This window comes from Mus pahari, chromosome 19 (assembly GCF_900095145.1).
Source record: "Mus pahari chromosome 19, PAHARI_EIJ_v1.1, whole genome shotgun sequence".
Classification (NCBI taxonomy): Eukaryota; Metazoa; Chordata; class Mammalia; order Rodentia; family Muridae; genus Mus; species Mus pahari.
In genome coordinates this window covers 63,644,400-63,664,182 of record NC_034608.1, presented here as the reverse complement: position 1 = coordinate 63,664,182, position 19,783 = coordinate 63,644,400, and the positions used below count along the sequence as shown (strand labels likewise).

General features: G+C 40.7%; 1 protein-coding gene across 2 annotated transcripts in view; it reads left to right on the top strand.

Annotated features, from left to right (window-relative positions):
• Positions 1–19,783, top strand: part of Trappc11 (trafficking protein particle complex 11) — a 42,193-nt gene that overhangs the window by 6,971 nt on the left and 15,439 nt on the right. For both annotated transcript variants that reach the window (XM_021218674.1, XM_029531926.1), the window contains exons 6-19: positions 1,784–1,883; positions 2,240–2,313; positions 3,715–3,811; positions 6,541–6,674; positions 9,483–9,630; positions 11,199–11,292; positions 11,940–12,019; positions 12,110–12,188; positions 12,264–12,318; positions 12,641–12,786; positions 13,840–13,901; positions 13,995–14,127; positions 15,318–15,448; positions 18,785–18,940. In XM_021218674.1, coding sequence (XP_021074333.1) covers positions 1,784–1,883; positions 2,240–2,313; positions 3,715–3,811; positions 6,541–6,674; positions 9,483–9,630; positions 11,199–11,292; positions 11,940–12,019; positions 12,110–12,188; positions 12,264–12,318; positions 12,641–12,786; positions 13,840–13,901; positions 13,995–14,127; positions 15,318–15,448; positions 18,785–18,940 — 1,489 coding nt within the window. The remainder of the gene's footprint in view (positions 1–1,783; positions 1,884–2,239; positions 2,314–3,714; positions 3,812–6,540; positions 6,675–9,482; positions 9,631–11,198; positions 11,293–11,939; positions 12,020–12,109; positions 12,189–12,263; positions 12,319–12,640; positions 12,787–13,839; positions 13,902–13,994; positions 14,128–15,317; positions 15,449–18,784; positions 18,941–19,783) is intronic.

Below are 19,783 nucleotides of genomic sequence, written 5' to 3'. Positions count from 1 at the left end.
TTAAAAGTTTTTGCTTTAAAATTGCATTTATTTATTAATGACTCAGGACAGGGACATGTGCATACCACAGAGGTCAGAGGACAGATTAGGGAAGTCAGGTCTGTCCTTCTACCCTTGGGTCCCTGGGATTGAACTGAGGTTGTTTATCAGGGCAGGGAGCACCTTTACCTGGTGAGCCATCTTACCAGCCCAAAGACGAGCTAAGTTTAAAGGATTAACCAGGCCAGCTTATCTTGAGGTCTGTTCTGTTTGATTAAAACATGTTTTATCTGAGTGCACATCCCATTTAGAAACTGAAAGGAGCTTATCTCTGACATTTCCTGGGGTCATAGAGATAGAACTAAATTCTTTGAGAAGGTTATCTCTTCATCACTGAGAATAACCTGTAAAGATAGTTCTGGCTACAGTTAGGTATTTCAGTCTCCCTTAGTGTTCCCACTTGTAAAATCTTAAGGACAAGTTTAAGTTACTAACATGTGTTTCAAGATTAGAATCTTAACTTTATTTTCATATTTTAATATTTTTCTTTGAAAATAAAAAAATTTAATCTAGAAAATTCAATTTACAATCCATTATCTGCCAGGTATAGTGGCAGATGCCTATAATCCAAGCATTCAGGAGTCAGAGGCAGGAGGGTTGCCAATTTGAGGTCAGTCTGGGCTACACTAGTGGGTTTAAAGCCTCCCAAACCACACAGTTAGACCTTGTCTGTAAAGAAGTAAAGAAAATATTTGATTTTAAAATTTGACTTACTGAGTTTTCCTCAGCTGTGGTAAACAGTCTTTTGAACATAGATTAAACTTAGATTTTCTTCTGAGGAGACCCTTGGCTCTGTCACCTGTTCTTCCCTGTGGGCTCACTTTTTCTTCATGCCCTGCACAGTCACCTCTGACGGTCACGATCCCCAGTACAGTGCGGATCGCTTGCTGGAATCATGAAAATTTCTTATTGGTGCTTATATAATCTCAGAATTGAATGATGAAGAAAGACTTTAATAACAATGTTATTTCTGTCTCATTTGCCAATTGTTTTTATTCTCCCCAGAAGTTTTCAAAATCTTTTTTTTATTAGATACTTTTTTTTTTTTTTTTGGTTTTTTGAGACAAGGTTTCTCTGTGTAGCCCTGGCTGTCCTGATTACAGGACTCACTCTGTAGACCAGCCTGGCCTCGAACTCAGAAATCCGCCTGCCTCTGCCTCCCAAGCGCTGGGATCAAAGGCGTGCGCCACCACGCTTGGCTATTAGATATTTTTTTTATTTACATTTCAAATGCAATCCCCTTTCCTAGTTTCCCCTCTAAAAACCCCTGTCCCTTCCCCCCTTCCCCTGCTCCCCAATTCGCCCACTCCTGCTTCCTAGCCCTGGCATTCCCCTATACTGGGGCATAGAACCTTCACAGGACCAAGGGCCTCTCCTCCCATTGATGACCAACTAAGCCATCATCTGCTACCTAAGTAACTAGAGCCATAGATCCCCTCATTCTTTTAAACAATAAATATTAGAGAAATAAAAACCAGTGAGATCACCTAATTTATATAAATCATAAGTTTTTTGTTTTTTTTTAATCTGGTATCTCCTGTGTTGTAAATGGTTTTCAGTGGTGTTAGGAGAGGTCTTATTTTAGACTTTCCCCTAGAAATCCAGGTTAGACAGGGCTATAGTTTTCATCTTAATCATGAAGTACAGTATTGGTCAACAAATGTGCTTTCAGTTCTCAACATGCTGCTCTTAAAAACACTTTGCTTTTGAATAACTCTACTATTTGTTGTTGTTGTTTTAACAGATTAGAAAATGCGTTTTATGAGCATGCCCAGACCTATTACTACACTGAGATCAGAAGAGTGAAATCGCATAAGGAATTTTTGAATAAAACAACACACCAGGTACACTTTAAAAAACAAAACAAAACAAAACTAATACAAAGCATTGAAAGATTATTCATACTGGCTATTTTTGAGATGATTCTTATTTCTTAAGTACTGATATTTTAAATTGTTTAGTACTTTAAAAGTTTTTTTTAAGCTCTTAAAAATGAATTATTTTAAAATTGGATTCTTTTGCCCTTACTTTCAAACTCTTACTTGTAAGAGCTCTCGGAAGCCTTTTTAATCATGTCTTTGCTTCTTGGGGTCATTGTGAATTTAATTTTTAATAATTCCCTCCATTTTTCAATGCATCATAATAATATCATTTTACCTTTAAAGTATGTATGTAATCATTCTTTAATCATTCTTTTCAGCTTTTGTTTGTTAGACATCAGTTTAAAATAGCTTTCTTCAGTGAGTTGAAACAAGATACACAAAACGCTCTGAAGTAAGTTTCTGTTTTCAAACTAAATCTTTATTAAAATCTTGATGTTAATGATCCTATACAGACAGCCACCTATCTCAGTCATCTTGATTTTAAGATTTTTCATGTCATATTCACATACTTAATAAGTAGTTTCTTCCATTTTAATCTTGGAAATAAATTGTAAAATTTCCTGGTCTAATTTAACTAAATTTCATGACTTAAAGACAGCAGTTCACAACTGTCCTAGGTTTTTTATTTGCATTTTCAGTAAAATTTTTGCAACTAATTTTCAAAGTATGATAAATATTAAATATTCATTTATTCAATTCAACTATTTTGTCACTGATTGTTTCTCACATCATGTACTATTCAGGGCCCTGCTTAGAGCCTTGAGGGTTAGTTGCAGGTACATGGCTATGCCCAAGCATTTTATTCCTTTGTTTTACCAACTGCATTTTAATAAGACTTAACCTCTCCGTGTGTTAGCTCAGATTTTTGGATGTACAATGGCACTGTGGAAACAGTTTTAAAAAGGAGTCATTTATTTATCTTGTAATTGCAAGAGGTGGAGAAAATAGCAAGAGATCAAAATACTAGCTGGCTGTATTGTAGTTTTTTATTGGTGGATGGGTGGCATCAGGTAAGACCGTCAGTTTTAGGTCTGCTAGGAACTGATGCTGTCGGAAACCACCAGTGGGAGAGGGGAAGGTACCCTTTGGACATGCTACGTTTTCTGATCGTCCCTTCCCAGGGCTGGTTTCTTTGCTCAGTCTGCTGTACTAGGTGTGTTAAGTATATTTCCTCTCCTCTACAGCGTCTGTCTAACATTAGTACTTTTACTTCACCTTTGTTTGTACCTGGCCACAAGACACTTTTTTACACACACACACACACACACACACACACACTCTTATTGAATTATTATTTTTTATTTTTTAACTTATTTTATTAGATATTTTCTTCATTTACATTTCAAATGCTATCCCGAATGTCCCCTATACCCTTCCCCAACCCTGCTCCCCTGCCCACCCACTCCCACTTCTTGGCCCTGGCGTTCCCCTGTATGGGGCATGTAAAGTTTACAAGACCAAGGGGCCTCTCTTCCCAACGATGGCTGACTAGGCCATCTTCTGCTGTATATGCAGCTAGAGACACGAGCTCTGGGGGTACTGATTAGTTCATATTGTTGTTTCACCTATAAGGTTGCAGACCCCTTCAGTTCCTTGGGTAATTTCTCTACCTCCTCCATTGGCGTCTCTGTGTTCTATCCTATAGATAACTGTGGGCATCCACTTCTATATTTTCCAGATCTTACTGAATTATTGAGTGGTTAGAAATGTTATATAAATATTGTCTATCATAATAATATTGCTCTTTGGAATCTTAAACATTAATTAACCACCCTTCTTATGTTTGCATTAGGAATTATAGGATTGCCTATAACCTTGTACATGAATTGAGGGCCCATGAAACTAATATTCTGGAAATTAAGACGATGGCAGGATTTATAAACTACAAGGTATAGTTCTGCTTTGAAATAAAGGGGATTTACTTTAAATGTTACGTTTTTAAAATGCTAAAATCAAAATTAGTTTCTTGATCCATAAAAGTCGTATTTTATGAATTATATTCTTCTTTTTTATATCCTTTTACTCAAGAATGGCTTTGATCCCCAGCAGCTTCATCCTCAGAGTTGTGTTTTAAACTTATAGATACTATTTATTGAAACTCAAGAGTGTTACAGTGTTTGTTTGTAAGAGAAGGGAGTATGCAACATTAGAATTGTGTAAGCATTTCTTGGCTTCCTGACTCAACCTTAGAAAAGATACATCTGTACACTTTAGTGGGCTGTGTTCTGTCTTTTGAGACTTGGTATCACTAGTGTTGCATAGACTGGTCCCTAACTCTGGGGCTCAGTGAGCCTTCTGCCCTATCCTGCCCACTGAGTACTTGGGACTACAGTGTATGTCACCACTGCTGGCTCAGTTCACTTTAGAGGAAACCTAGCTATTGTTTGAGCATTTTATGGTTGTGTATAGTAGAGATGATCCTGTTTGTCCTGTGTCTGTCTGTCTGTCCCACTCTACCTCTGTGCTGTGGCCCGTTCCCCCTCCCCCACTTCTCAGGGACAAGGCTATATTGTTTTCCCATTCATCTTTAGAGTTGACTGTTACCAGGTGGGTGGTGGACAGTGGAGAACGTGTTTTAGTGCGCACAAATCTCAGGGTGGATACTCTCCTACCTGACAGTCGTTTTTAGGACATTCCTTTGCCAATTATGGTAATATGTACATCTCAAAATCTGTGGATAGTTACTATATTTTCAAATAGGAATATATTGGAAATAAGCCAATAGGTGATTGGTTATATAAATTTTATGGGACATTAATGACTGTACAATTAAGAATATGACAGCTTTATCAATTGACATGAAAATGTAGTGTGTGTCTTAGTTTGGTTTCTGTTACTATGATAAAAATCATAACCCTGATTCACAACCTTCTTACTGCTGAAACTCTATAATACAGTAATTGATTCCTTATGGTTGGTGACCCCCAACTGTAAAATTATTTCATTTCTACTTCATAACTGTAATTTTGCTACTGAATTATAATGTAAATATCTGTGTTTCCCAGTGGTTTTAATGTTTATGAACCATTTCCAGTATTTCCTGAAGGGGTTGCGACCCATAGGTTGAGAACCATTGCCTTAACTAAAAGCAAGCTGGGGAGGAAAGGGTTGGTTTGCTTTAAATATCTCAGGTCACAATCTATTGAGGGAACATAGTCAAGTTTGGAGGCAGGAGCTGATGCAGAGGCCATGGAGGGATGCTGCTTTCTGGCTTGCTCCTCATGGCTTGCTCAGCCTACTTTCTTACAGCACTGAGGACCACTAGCCAACCTAGGGGTGGTACCACTCACAGAGGCCAGTCAAGAAAATGCCCTGAGGCTTGTTGGCTGGTCATCTGATGGAGGCATTTTCTCAGTGAAGATCTCCTCTTCATAGATCTGTCTAGGTTGTGTCAAGTTGACAAGAGCCAGCTAGCATAATGTGATACTGTTAGTTGAAGAAAGTAAGGTGTAATTTAGCATAGTTAGCTTGATGCCACATGGCTCCTAGTTTATAAATGTGAATATACACACATTTACTGTCTGTAGACTACACTACCTATATGCTAAAAGGCACTTAGAGTGCCTTTGAAAAGAAAACTTAGAAGACTGAAGGACATGATGGATAATAAACTTGTGGGGCTGGGAGCTGGCTTAGTGGGTAAAGTACTTGCTGCACAAGCCTGAGGTCCCAGGTTCAGATCCCAGAGCCCACTGCAAAGCTGTATGTGGGGCATATTCCTGTAATTGTAGCGCTGCCTGGGATGGGGGGATGGGGCAGACAGGCAGATCCGGGAGGCTCCATGGTGGGCCAGTCTGGCTGTTAACTGTGAGCCTCAGGTTCAGTGAGGGACCCTGTCTCCTAAGTGAGATGAAGAACAGTAGAGCAAGATACTGTGAGGTCGTCTTCTAGTTTCCACATCTGCATGCAGGTATACACATATACCACACGCATACATACTACACATACACACCACACATACATACACGTGCACACATACACACCGCACATACACACATGTGCACATCTATACACAGGTATACACTCATACCACACACATACATACTGCACATATACACATAAAACCCACACATGGATTGTTTTTTATATATTTTTTTGTACCTAAGAAATAAAATTGAAAGTTGTATCATATGGAAATAAACTTTGGCTTGCTTTCTTTTGGGCTTCCATTTACACAGTTCACATAGATTATACCACTTTTGAAACAAGGTAGAGTTAGTGTCTCAGGGGAAAAAACACTTAGAAATTTTGTTACCTTGTTGATATATAGACAACTAAACCTCGATTATGCAACTTTAATATTTAGTTTTCTGACAATTTTAATATTCAAAGTCGGTCTCTCCCATATAAATTCCTATTGGAAATAGTACAGCGCATTATTATATTCTTTTGATATAATTTTTAAAATCCTATATTTTGAAAAGCTTTTGTAAGGCATAGAACAAATTCAGTATATTGAATTATTTTATTTCATTTCTCAAAGCATTCTGATGAAGAGAATTATATATTACAGAGAGGTTCAGAGAAGGAAATTATGTGGTCTCTTATTAGAGTTTACATTTCTTAATGTGTATGCATGCGCCTTTTTCTCTCTTATTTGGGGATTTGCATTTTTCAGATCTGTAGGCTGTGTTTTCAGCACAATACCCCACTGGATGCGATTGCTCAGTTTCGAAAACACATTGACTTGTGTAAGAAAAAGATTGGAAGTGCGGAGCTGGCCTTTGAGCACGCCGCGTGGATGGCAAAACAGTATGTTACCCTGTGTTTCCTATCTTAAAAATGGACTGTGGGATTTGAAGGGATGGCATCAACTAAGGCTTTGGCTCTAAACTGAATTGAGTGTCTTTCTCTTATCAAGTAGGGTTTTAATAATATATCCCAGGTATGTATTCAGGAGTAGTATCTATTGATTGGTGTGATTTCTTGATGGGAATTGGGTAATTTATGGTACTGTCTTTTGCATTTGTGTATACATTCTGAAGCTATAAGAATGCACAAAGCAACATCTCTACTTGATGGAGCATAGTGTTGTCTCCGTCCAGGCTTCTGTTGCTCTGATGACACACCATGCCCAAAAGCAGCTTGACAGGAAGGGCTGCTTCATCTGGCACTGCCAGGCCACTGCCTGCCACTGAGGGAGGTCAGGGAGACTCAGGACCAGAACCTGGGGCAGGAGCAGGGGCAGAGAGCAGGGAGGAGTGCTCCTCAGTCGGCTTGCTCCTCACAGCTTACTCAGCCTGCATTCTCCACCCAGGACCCCCTCCCACAGCAGCCACTAATCAAGGGAAGCCCCACAGACTTATGGAAGTCTGTCAGAAGTGTTTTCCCAGTTAAGGTTGTTCTTCTCATGTAACTCTAGCTTGTGTGAACTTAACAAGGAAAACAAACAGGACAAATGACTTGCCAACTGATACACCAATATATTACTGTTAAACTGTAACCTTCATTTCTCCTTTATATTAATACCACAGTGTCAAACACAAACACTTTCAAAAGGTCAGTCTTTTCCTTAAGCTTTAAGCTTTATTTATTTGCCAGGCAGTGGTGGCACACGCCTTTAATCCCAGTACTTGGGAGGCAGAGGCAGGTGGATTTCTGAGTTTGAGGCCAGCCTGATCTACTGAGTGAGTTTCAGGACAGCCAGGGCTACACAGAGAAACCCTGCCTGGAAAAAAAAAAAAAGCAAAACCAAAAAGATTTATTTATTTTATGTATGTATTCTCTCTCTGCATATACACTGGTGTGTCTAAAGACATCGATGTACTCACATTAAATAAATAAATAAATAAATAAATCTATCTATCTTTAAAAAAAATTTCAAACATGCAGTCCCTTTAAAAGAAATCCAGGGCTGGAGAGATGGCTCAGTGGTTAAGAGCACTGACTGCTTTTCCAGAGGTCCTGAATTCAATTCCCAGCAACCACATGGTGGCTCACAACCATCTGTAATGGAATCCAACGCCCTCTTTTGGTATGTCTGAAGACAGCTACAGTGTGTACTCATATACATAAAATAAATAATTATTTAAAAAATAAATAAAAAATAAGATAAAAGAAATCCAGAGTCTCTAAAAGTTCAGACTTTCTGTAAAATAGTCAATGTCTTGTAACTGTTTTTACAAAGTTAAGAAAGAAGGTAAAGGCTGTGTGATCTTAAGGAGGAAGAATCAGGGCAGTCACAGTCAACTTAAAGTAAAGCCAAAGCCCAACTGTTCTTGAAGAGCAGGAATGTCAGGGACCCACACACTCCTGACCTGGGCTCTACAGAGCTTAGGCACTTCTCTGCCATCCACAGCACCCTAGCCTGTCTCATAGGCTCAGGCCACCTGCACTCCACAGTAGCTGCTATTCTTGGTGGTTGTCCCATGGTCCTGACATCTCCAAAATACTGGGGTCTCTACTGCAAATGGGCTGCACCTTCATAGGAAGCCTCTCGTGGTCTCTCACACTGCGCGCCTCAGTTGCTTTCTGTGACGTCTCTGTAAACCTGGTGAGCTCTTAGACTGTACCTAGTTGACCTGCCAGTTTGAGATATGGCCTTGGCCTCCTTTGGACCCCAGCTGTGTGAGGTGACCCCAAAGATTTCACCTCAGTGATGCCTGTCTCCTCTTAATCACTACTAATTTCTCAGCCCCAGCTGACCAACATCTGTTCAGTTAAAGCACCAGGTTAGCGTTAGTGCTGCAGGTCCTTTGCTAGTCACAGCTGATTCTTCAGCTCCAGTTGACGGAGGCAACACAAATTCTTAACACAGAAAGTCACACAAAATGGCTCTGGGCAAAGTTTTGCTTCCCCCTGAAATTTCACAAGCCAGGCCTCCGTCATCTGCCTCTTATCACTCTCATCTTTCAAAATCCCGATAAGCTTTGAACAATCAAGGTTTTTCAGCCAAAAGTTCCAAAATCCCTCACAATCCCTTTCGCACTTCTGAGTAACAGTTCATCACTGAGGGAAGTCAGGGCTAGAACTCAAGGCAGGAACGGAAGCAGAGAGCATGGAGGAGAGCACTTACTGACATAATCCTCGTGACTTGCTCAGCCTGTTCCTTTGACGCTCAGGACCACTGCTCAGGACTGGCACTACCTACCGTGGGTGAGCCCTTTCAAGTCAATCAGGAAAATGCCCTATAGACTTGTCTATAGGCAACCTGATAGAAGCATCTTCTCTATTGAGGTTCCTCTCCCAGATAATGCTAGCTTGTGTCAAATTAGCAGCAGCAGCAGCAGTGAAAAGACCAACTAGGACAATGTTTATTGAAAAAATGTGGAGTGAAGTCACTTCCAGGAGCTCACTTAGTCCTGAAGAGTGAAGGTTTTGTTAAGTTCTAATACAGTGGTGCAGTCATGGAGTTATCTCAGATGACTTACACAAGGGTCATGTGTGTAACTTATCAATAGTGTATGTTGTTATTTATAAATGATTAGCTATTACTCAGAAGCTCTATTTAATGATGTAGTGAGTTGAGTGTGTAGCTTCCAGAATTCATCATTAGAAGGAAGCTGCTTTTCCATCCCTTCACTACCCATTCCTTTTCTTTCTTGGTTTGTTCTCTTTAAGATTCCAGGCTTTCGGAGATTTATTTGATGAAGCCATTAAGTTGGGGTTGACAGCTATTCAAACGCAGAACCCTGGTTTCTACTATCAGCAGGCAGCTTACTATGCCCAGGAGAGAAAACAGCATGCGAAAGCCCTCTGTAACCGCGATGTAAGTCCCTAAGTCCCCACCTGCATCACACCTCCCGCTCAGGACACTGATTAACCTTAACCTCCCTTGAGAGAAGCTAGGGCTCATGGTATTGGTTTCCCCCCTTGTCTTTGAAAATCTTTTGAGTTATGATGACTTTTTAGTTTTAATCCAGGAATTCCATGAGCAGGATATTTCTGTTATGTTTTACATGTATGAAGATTTTAAGCTTTGGATTATTATAATTTCAATATAGTATTTTAATAGATGAGAAAAACTAGGTTTTATAAAGAACATGTGGAGTGGGGCTTTAAGAAATAAGATTCAATGGGACATAAACTAATTCTGCTAAAACATAAATTGACAAGCTTTCAACAGAGGCATGATCTCTCAACACAACATTTCGTTTTCAGAAATAGGCTGATGGATCTTTAGGGAGGCATCAGCTTAGTTATCAAGTTCTCCTAGGCTCATTGATCGCATTGTAAAATAGGAAAATTGTAAAAGATTTGTTTACTTTTATGTGCATTTGGTGTTTTGCCTGCATGTATGTCTGTGCAAGGGTGCCAGATCCCCGGAACTGGAGATACAGACCGTCGGGAGCTGCCCTGTGGCTCCTGGGTCCTCTGGAGGAGCAGCCACTGCTCTTTAATTGCTGAGCCATAGCTCCAGCCCTATAAAATAGGAATAGTATAAGAATTTATTAAAATACATAACAGCAGGGAAACACTAGAATGCAAATGTGTGGAGTATATTTAAATGGAAAAAGTAGGCTGAAAAATTATGCTAGTCAGTTACAACTAAAGTTTTGCATGATAATATGTGAGAATAATGTACATATTGTTAACAAGCGGCAGTAGATTTTATTAGTAATTAGAATTTATTTTTTTCCTTTTGGGTGTTTTATAATTGTTCAATAATGTAGTTATATTTCAGTTTGGTTTTAAATATAAAAAAAGGAAAAATAGTATAAATATTTTCTTTCTAGTGTCAAAAAAAATACCGTTTTCTACCAATAACAGAACTAAGGCAGAATAATGAAGAAAAGCAAGTCGTTTTTTTAGTACTCCATATGACGTTTTTTATTTTCACAGAGAACATTTTATATGTGAAGTACATACTAACCATCCTTTGTAATGCTTTCCCTATTTTATTATAGCAAGGTGAAAAAGAATATGTAAAAAAGAAGTCAGTTACTGTGACCTCGGCCCCAAAACCAGATTACAGTTTCTACACCATTTCTTGTCATCTTTTTTTTTGTTTGTTTTGTTTTTGGTTTTGTTTTTCAAGCCAGGGTTTCTCTGTATAGCCATGTCTGTTCTGGAACTTGGTCTGTAGACAGGCTTGCCTAGAACTCAGAGATCCACCTGCTCCTACCACCAGAGTGCTGGCGTTGAAGGTGGCACCACCACTGCCCACTTGAGTTTTTGTAAGATTTCTAAATGTTAGTAAAGGATGTTGAAAATATTTGTAATGGTGTTATATAACCCAGTACTTGATGTTTATATTTATGGGTATCTCTCTATTCAATCAAAGGTTGGGTTTGGGGTGACCTAGACTCTTGTACAGATTTGTTCTTTTGATTTCAGGCTGCTGTGATGTACCCCAATCCTGATCCCTTAGAAACACAAACAGGCGTTCTTGACTTTTATGGACAGAGGCCCTGGAGACAAGGAATACTAAGTAAATAATTCTCTGCCTTTTCTCTTAGCTTCAAGAAGACGGAGAGATAGCTGTCATACTGTGTAATGCCTGGTGGAATTATATGGGAATGCATATATAGGCTTTTAAGACTTTTTAAAAAGTGTTTTTTCCTAGTCTGTTTCTAAGATTTGTGCACTTAGTTTTTAGAATAGTTTCTTCCATTACATATTGGAGTCCTAATTAAAGGTAATGATATTGTTAAAACATTTTGAGTATTTAAGCATTCAACTTTGGTGACTTACTTAACATTTTAAAGTGACACTGCCCCATTCTTACTGCCTTAAACTGCATTCCTGGCCGTCTTTTGCACTCAGTGCATATTTGGTGGAGCCCCATCCATGGCAGTTTGCACCTTAAGTGCCAGTGCATTGGGTACTTCAGTCATTCATAGTGTGAAGGGTTAGCACTCAGCAGCTGGGGACAGAACGTCGGGGTTAGGAATGTTCTCGACACAACAGAGGCAGCAGAGAACTCTGCAGGTCAGTGAAGCTGTCCCTGAGAATTGTTAACATTCTAGAACATTCGCAAGTCTTAAGTGCACACAGTATTCAAGTGAAGGATTCAAGGAGCTCCTGTGAAGAGTCGTGTTACGTGAGCTAAGATGGATCGCTTCTTGTCTTCCATAGGCTTTGACCTCTCGGACCCTGAGAAAGAGAAAGCAGGGATTCTTGCCATTCAGCTGAAGGAGAGAGGTGTTGTGCACTCCGTGAGTCGCTTTCCCCAGTGTAAACTGCTTGCGCACTATTCTAGTAAGATGGTTTCCATTCCAGTGTCCCATACCTTCTCTCCCTGACAGGAAATAATAATCGCTCTTCTGAGCAATGCTGTCGCCCAGTTCAAGAAGTACAAGTGCCCACGGATGAAAAGCCACCTGAGTATGTACCCGCCCTGTGCGGCTCTGGGCTATGCGGAGGAGTGCTAGCTTACTTACACGCTCTCTTCCTTTGCAGTGGTTCAGATGGGAGAGGAATATTACTATGCAAAGGATTACACCAAAGCTTTGAAGTGAGTCCTGCCACTGCTTATTCTCCCAAGTACTGTGATTGCCTTACAGTGAAATTGGAAAAGACATTTATGTGGAAGGGTTTGCTGTTACTGTGTCTGTTGTTACAACATTCCAGCTTTGTGGTATTTTCTCAGTGTCCTGCTAACAAAACCCTTCCTTAAAAGGTTTTAGGGAACCTTGGGTTTGACTCTGTGTGAACAGTGTCTGTTAGACCATCAGAGGTTTTTCTTTAGTTACACAGGTTAGAAAGGCACATGCAGTTTCTCCCTGGACCTGTCAGCCCTCTGGAGAAACCCTTTCAGTGACTCTTCTCTCTCTCAGGCTGCTGGACTATGTGATGTGTGACTACCGGAGCGAAGCGTGGTGGACTCTACTCACGTCTATACTGACAACAGCCCTGAAGTGTTCCTACCTCATGGCCCAGTTAAAAGATTATATTACCTATTCTCTGGAACTCCTTGGACGAGGTATTAATGTCCAGCTCACCCAGTGGTTTGCATTGTGACTATATTTTTATTTTTAAAATTTTTTTTATTTTTTTAAAGATGTATTTTATTTATATGAGTACACTGTAGCTGTCTTCAGACACATCAGAAGAGGGCATTACAGGTGGTTGGGAGCCACCATGTGGTTGCTGGGAATTGAACTCGGGACCTTTGGAAGAACAGTCAGTGCTCTCAACCACCGAGCCATCTGTCCAGCCCTATATTTTTAAACTGGAATATTTCATTGTCAAATATTTAGAAGTGCTTCTGTCCTGGGTGTGGTTTAGCACATCTCTAATGCCAGCACATAGGAGGCCCAAGCAGAGAGATCTCTGTAAGTTCAAGGTTAACGTGGCCTACATAGTGTGTTCTACAGAACTAAAGAGAGACCCTGTCACAGAAAATAATAAACGTACTTTTATTATATAAAATTAACCATGTTCAGTCATGTTAGAAGCACTTGCTGTAAAATACCTTAAGGGGCCGGAACGGGGCCTCCATTGGTACAGTGCTTGCCTGATTTCAACTCCCAAGCACGGTAGCCTGTGCTTCTAAGCCTGGCCCTGGAGCTTCTTGTACAGGATTCCTAGGGCTCCTGGCCAGTCAGTCTGTCATAACTGGTGAGCTCCAGGCCAGTGATCAACCCTGTCTCAAAGGACGGACACGTAAAGAATGTATCTTATCAGGGCTGGAGAGGTGGCTCTGTACCCAGCACCCTTGGGCAGTTTATAGTGGCCTGTGACCCCACAGTAAGGCGATGTGCTGGGCAGTTTATACTGGCCTATGATCCCACAGTAGGGCGATGTGCTGGGCAGTTTATAGTGGCCTGTGATCCCACGGCAGGGCGATGTGCTGGGCAGTTTATACTGGCCTATGATCCCACAGTAGGGCGATGTGCTAGGCAGTTTATACTGGCCTGTAATCCCACAGTAGGGCGATGTGCTGGGCAGTTTATACTGGCCTGTGATCCCACAGTAGGGCAATGGACTGACCTGCCTGCTTGTCTTACAGCTCTATTTTCTTTTCCTATCTCAGCTTCAACTCTGAAAGATGACCAGAAATCTCGGATAGAGAAGAACCTCATGAATGTTTTAATGGTAGGTTGTGATTCCTTGTAGAAAGTCTACCCAGCTCTGCATCTGTGTGTGTTCTTCCTCAGTCAGTTGTCAGAGTTTGAACTCTCATTGCAGAATGAAAGCCCTGACCCTGAACCTGACTGTGATGTCTTAGCAGTGAAGACTGCTCAGAAGCTGTGGGCGGACCGGGTCTCTCTGGCTGGCAGCAATGTCTTCACAATCGGCGTACAGGACTTCGTGCCATTTGGTGTGTAGCCAACATCCACAGTGTTCATAGAAACCCTTTGTCTGAAGTGAATACATGCAGAATAATAAATATAAAAGTAGTCAGAGTATAGCCAGCTTGTGGATAGCCATGAATCTTATTTTTCTCTTCAGTGTTATAACAATATGCTATCAAGTATTTTAAGTTCAACAAGTATTTATTGAACAAATATGTGAGTTCTGAAGGCCTTCTTCTCATTTACTTTAAGACACCACAGGAAAGAGCATCTAGTTTTCTTTTCAAAAGCCAGGTTTTCTTTTATGCATAGCAGTGTAGTGTACATCGTGGCTCTCATCCTTCCGAATGCTGTGACCCCCAACCAGACAGTTACTTCGTTGCTATTTCTTAACTAATTTTTCCAGTGTTATGAATCATAATGTACATATCTAACATGCAGGATATCTGATGTGTGGCCCCTAAAGGGGTCATGAACCGCAGGTTGAGAGCCACTGGTCTACATCTTAAATAACACTATTATAGAATGATTTGATGTTGCATACATTCCTTATATGTGTATAATTCACAATTTAAATTTGCTTAGAAAAAGTGAATTAGAAAAAATTGTTCTGGGGGAGGGGTTTTACAATCTGAACTATTCCCCTGTTCAAATACTTACATCTGTTTCTTAAAATATACTTTGCTTATTTATAATTCAAGTATAATATGAAATGTCCTTGAGAAATAGCATTTTAAAGTTGTATCCATTAATGTTTAGGCAGGTATTTTGAAATAAAATAATTCAAAATTATTCTGTTCCTTTTGACACCAACTTTTTGTCAAAAAAGTTGACAAGTGTGGTTTTTGAAGCTGGGCAGTGGTGGCAACACCTTTAATCCCAGCATTTGGGAGATAGAGGTATGTGAACCTCTGAGTTGGAGGCTAGTCTGATCTACATAGTGAATTCTAGGACAGCCAAGGCTACATCGAGAAACCCTGTCTCAAAACAGCCATACAAACAGTACCCCACTCCCATGGTGGTTCTGAAGCTCCGTTGTTTACCTTTATTTTCACAAAGAGCTTGTTTGCCTTTGCTGAGCTGCTGCCATCTGTGGGGATGCCTTAAGTAAGAAGGGGATGAGAGTGTAAATGTGCTGCCTCTGTAAAGATGACTCAGCACTGTGTGCTCTGCAGCCTGGGACTATTTGACTCCGCCCTTCTCCTTTGATTTCTAGTACAATGCAAAGCCAAGTTCCACGCTCCAAGTTTTCATGTGGATGTTCCTGTTGAGTTTGATGTTTTTCTGAAGGCTGACTGTCCACACCCCATTAGGTTTTCCAAGCTCTGCGTCAGCTTTAATAATCAGGTAGTGTACCCACTCATGATTCCTCTGTGTGCATGTCATTGTGCTCTCAGTAAACTGTGCAAAGTAAGGTTAGTGAAATTACATCTTACTGGTTATCTGATTTTGGCTAGACTTATTTAAGAATAAATATACTTGTATTTCCAATTAATTCGATATGCTTTTTCTACTCTTAATTTTTCTTTTTCATTTCTGGCTTAAGTAAGCTAAGAATATAATTCTTAGTTTTTATAATGTGTAGCTTGAATTTCAAATAAGACATATTCAGTGTGAAGCTAGCCTAATTTTTAAAATCACTTGCTTCATTTGTTTTACCATTGTTAGTTTGGTTTTAGAACTAGTATATGTTTGGTTTTGAAATACTGGAGTGGAGTGGACAGGTGTGATGTGCACAGTGACCCTGAGCCACTGCATTCTGCCCTGCTAGAAGCAGGGCTTCTCTGCTTACTTCCTAACAGTCTAGTATTTTCTGTGCACTCATAAGCAACACGTTCATGCTCTAGGCATATGAACACGTTAAAGTGTGGTCACACACTAAAGCCAAGGGCTGGAGCCTAGTCTCTCTCACCTGTGTGCTCCCTTAATAGATAGTTATCTTCTGATCACCTAGAAAGTATATTAAAGCCTTTAACTAACACGTGTATTCAGAGTTCCAATAGTCTGATGGTGAATGTAAAGGGGTACTGTGTATCAGCATCATTATATGTAGAAATGGAATACTGTGTATCAGCTTCGTTATATGTAGGAATGTTAGGATGGGCCAGAAGGACTCAGGGTCTGTCCAGTAAGCAGTGCAGGCCACCTGTTACTGTTCCTGCTGGGAGCACAGTGACGGTAGGCATGGCAAGGGTAGGCATGGCCAAGAGAAGGGGAAGCTCTGAGACAAGGTCAGATTCGGTGTAAGAAGCTGGGGATGGGTGTAAGAAGCTGGGGATGGGAGACCGTGTCTGAGGAAAGGAATGCAGGAACAGGAGTGCGCGTGCACTTACTGGTGAGGCAGGACAACCACTTCCTAGACAGCCGAACGGTGAGAAGTGAGGCTGGGGCTGCAGGAACCTGGAGCAACGGAACAGATGACCCATCAAAGCCTCTGAGATGGACTCACTGCTTGGTTTATACAGAATTCATCTTTAGATTGTAATAATGAAGAATTTTATCTGTTTTAGTAGAAACTAATCGATGAGACCAGAGAAATAACCAATAATTGAGATGTTAGTTAAATCTGGCTCTCCTAAAGACCAGTTTGTTTCCATTCCAGCCCTTATGCAGGGAGGCATTCTCATTAGTCTGATGGTGTAAAAGCAGAAACATGAAACTTGAGGAACTTTATTTTAAAGAAATGATATCTTGGAAAGTAATTAGACATTAATTATATTTATCCAGGTACAAAGTGTGAGGACTGGGTCAGGATGCTGATTGTGGGAAAGGCATTTTATAGTAGATAAGTCTAGGCTGGGCTGACATCTCAGTGTATAAGAGCATGCGAAGACCTCAGTTCAAATCCCCTGCATGCCCATAAAATCAGGTGGGTGTGGCTGCAGGGGCCTGCAAAGCCCAGTGTTGGGGGACAGAGCAGAGTGACCCTGGAGGCTTGCTGGCTGTCCGGTGGGAGACCCTGCCTCTAGGAAATGAGGAGGAGGGTGATAGAAGTCCCCAGGATTTCCTTTGTCCTTCATGTGAGTATGCACTCTGGTGTGCACACAGAGAGCAGATGAGCCCGGGTTGAGGTGTAGAGAGGGGAGGAGTGGGCTAAGGGCCGGAGGCTGGCTCAGGTTGTCTCCTGGCCTGACTTGGTTGGCCTTCTCCTTGCCTGGCTCATTCTTGCAGGTTGACCACTTAAAACCATCACATTCTGAGGCAAGCCTGCCCTGACTATAGTGATCCCTGTGTCCCTCACTGTCTCTCATGCGACTCTTAGCCTTCTCAGTGTGAATGGCCGTAGCTCTGTGGCCACGGTGTGTGCAGTTGCTTCTCAGCTGCTCGCTTCCCTTATTACACTCTTAAAAACTGTCCACGGACAGACAGATTGTCATTGTTTTTCCTTTCTCCTCATTGTGAGATACCCTCATTGTGAAATTAGAGCCAATGTAGGACTCTAACATCACCTTTCCTTGAATTGCCTCCAAGTCTATGTAAATAATAAGCATAAGCTTCTTCCATAATTAAAAACTAATACAAATGCTGTGGTAGAATAAAATATCAGCTTTAAACTTTTCTTGTATTCTCATTATATCTTCCCTGAAAATTCAAGCTGTAGAGCACAAGGAAACAAAGGGAACATGTGCTTGATAGCCTCAGTCGGAAGTGGGAGTCAGGGAGGATATACAAACCTTTGGCTACTAAGTATTTTCTGTGAAGGCAATTAGTCCCCAGTGATGGGAAGTTGCTCTTGGAAGCCCTTACTTACACTTATTAACAGATGAGAATGGTGATTTCTGTCAACAAGCGCATGTGCACACACACTAGCATGCAGGTGTGCGTAAGCACATACACATGCACATGCGAACACATGCGCATGTGCACATATAAGCACATACATACACACACACACACATTCACACAGAAACACACACACACATACCAGGACACACACATACACTCACACAGAAGCACACACAGACACACACAAATTCACACAGATACACATACACTCATACAGAAGCACACACACAGGCAAACACAATACACTCACACAGAAGCACACACACACACATACTCATACACAGGAGTACACACACGCGCACACTCAGGCACACATAAAAAATAATAAGTTTTTTTAAAAAGGAAAGGGTGATGGAAGGTACTCTCCAGTGTAACAAAGAGCATATATTTGGTTTCTCCTTCAGAATTGGTATTTCAAAGCTTCCAGATATCAGGCTGTGTGTGCTAAATGTTTTGTTTTTTTTTTTCCTTTGTGTTAGCAGTGAGTAAGTACATGAACTTGGCATCAAAATAATTCTTATTATATAAAAACCACTGCATAGCGCATCGGTGATATTCGCGCTAGAGCAGTGGTTCTGAGCTTTCCTAAGCTGCGACCCTTTAACACAGTTCCTCACGTTGTGGGGACCCCCAACCATGAAGTGTTTTCATTGCTACTTCATAACTGTAATTTTGCTACTGTTATGAATTTTAATGTAAATATCTGATGTACAGGATATCTTGTGTATAATGCCTGTTAAAGGGTGTTTGACACACACCCCCCCCCAAGGGTCACGACCCACCAGTTGAGAACCCCTGGGCTAGAACTAAATGCGCTTTGAATCACTTGGTGCTTGGTTAGCAAAAGATCGGATGTCTGGTGCTTGCAAATGATACCGCCACTCGGCTCTCTCTAAGGTTTACAACCAGTTCTGTGTGTTGGAAGAAGCATCCAAAGCAAGTGAGGTCCTTGAAAATCTGACTCAGGGAAAGATGTGCTTAGTTCCTGGCAAAACAAGGAAACTGTCATTTAAATTTGTTGCAAAAACAGAAGATGTGGGAAAAAAAATCGAGGTAAGTTATGAAATTCGCTTAAAACTAATTTGAATGCCAAAAGTGGTATGTTTATGTTAAAAATGTAAAGGATGCATTCATAGTTATTGGTAGGTTTCCTTCCATGTGCTCTTTGTCAGTCCCTTTGTACTGTAAAATGATGTAGTTGGAAACTTGGCCCCGTGGGTGGAGCTCAGTGGTAGAATGGGTCCAGGCCCCAGCGTGAAGGAGGACAGCGGAATTTACTGGACATCATACTCCATTCCTGGCTTTCCTCACCAGTAGTATTATAAGTAGACATTATTTGCTCTGAATACATAAGGCCAATCTCATTTTTTTAAATGAGTAAATTATCAGTTAAGGAGTTTTCAATGATTTATACTACATAAAACATCAAATATATGTGATAGGATGTAATTTCAACTTTATCTCTTTAGTGTTCAAACTTTGCTGTTTGCATATGTTTAAAGAAGATGAGGATGCATTAATATTTTAGCAGGTTGATCTAGTATGACATTTGAGAAGCCCTTTGGAGCCGTGTGGTGACATGGTATTTTGCTGTGTGTACTCTGGAGCCACCTGCAGATCTTTAGTTGTAGCCTAGCTTGCAAGGTCCTGGGCATGCTAACCTGTGTGTCTCAGTCATTCATCTGTAGGCTCTGGGATCTGCAGGGTTGTCAGTCCATTCGATGCTGACAGTTTTACAGCACAGTGAACACTCTCCGAATGCCTGGTGTCCAGGACTTCTAAGAGAGTGGTTAGCTGGGTAGGACCTTGGGACAATTGTTAAATGTATGCACATACTACTTACATTGGCATAGCAACCTCTATAAAGTAAATGAATTTCTTTTTTTTTTTTTTTTT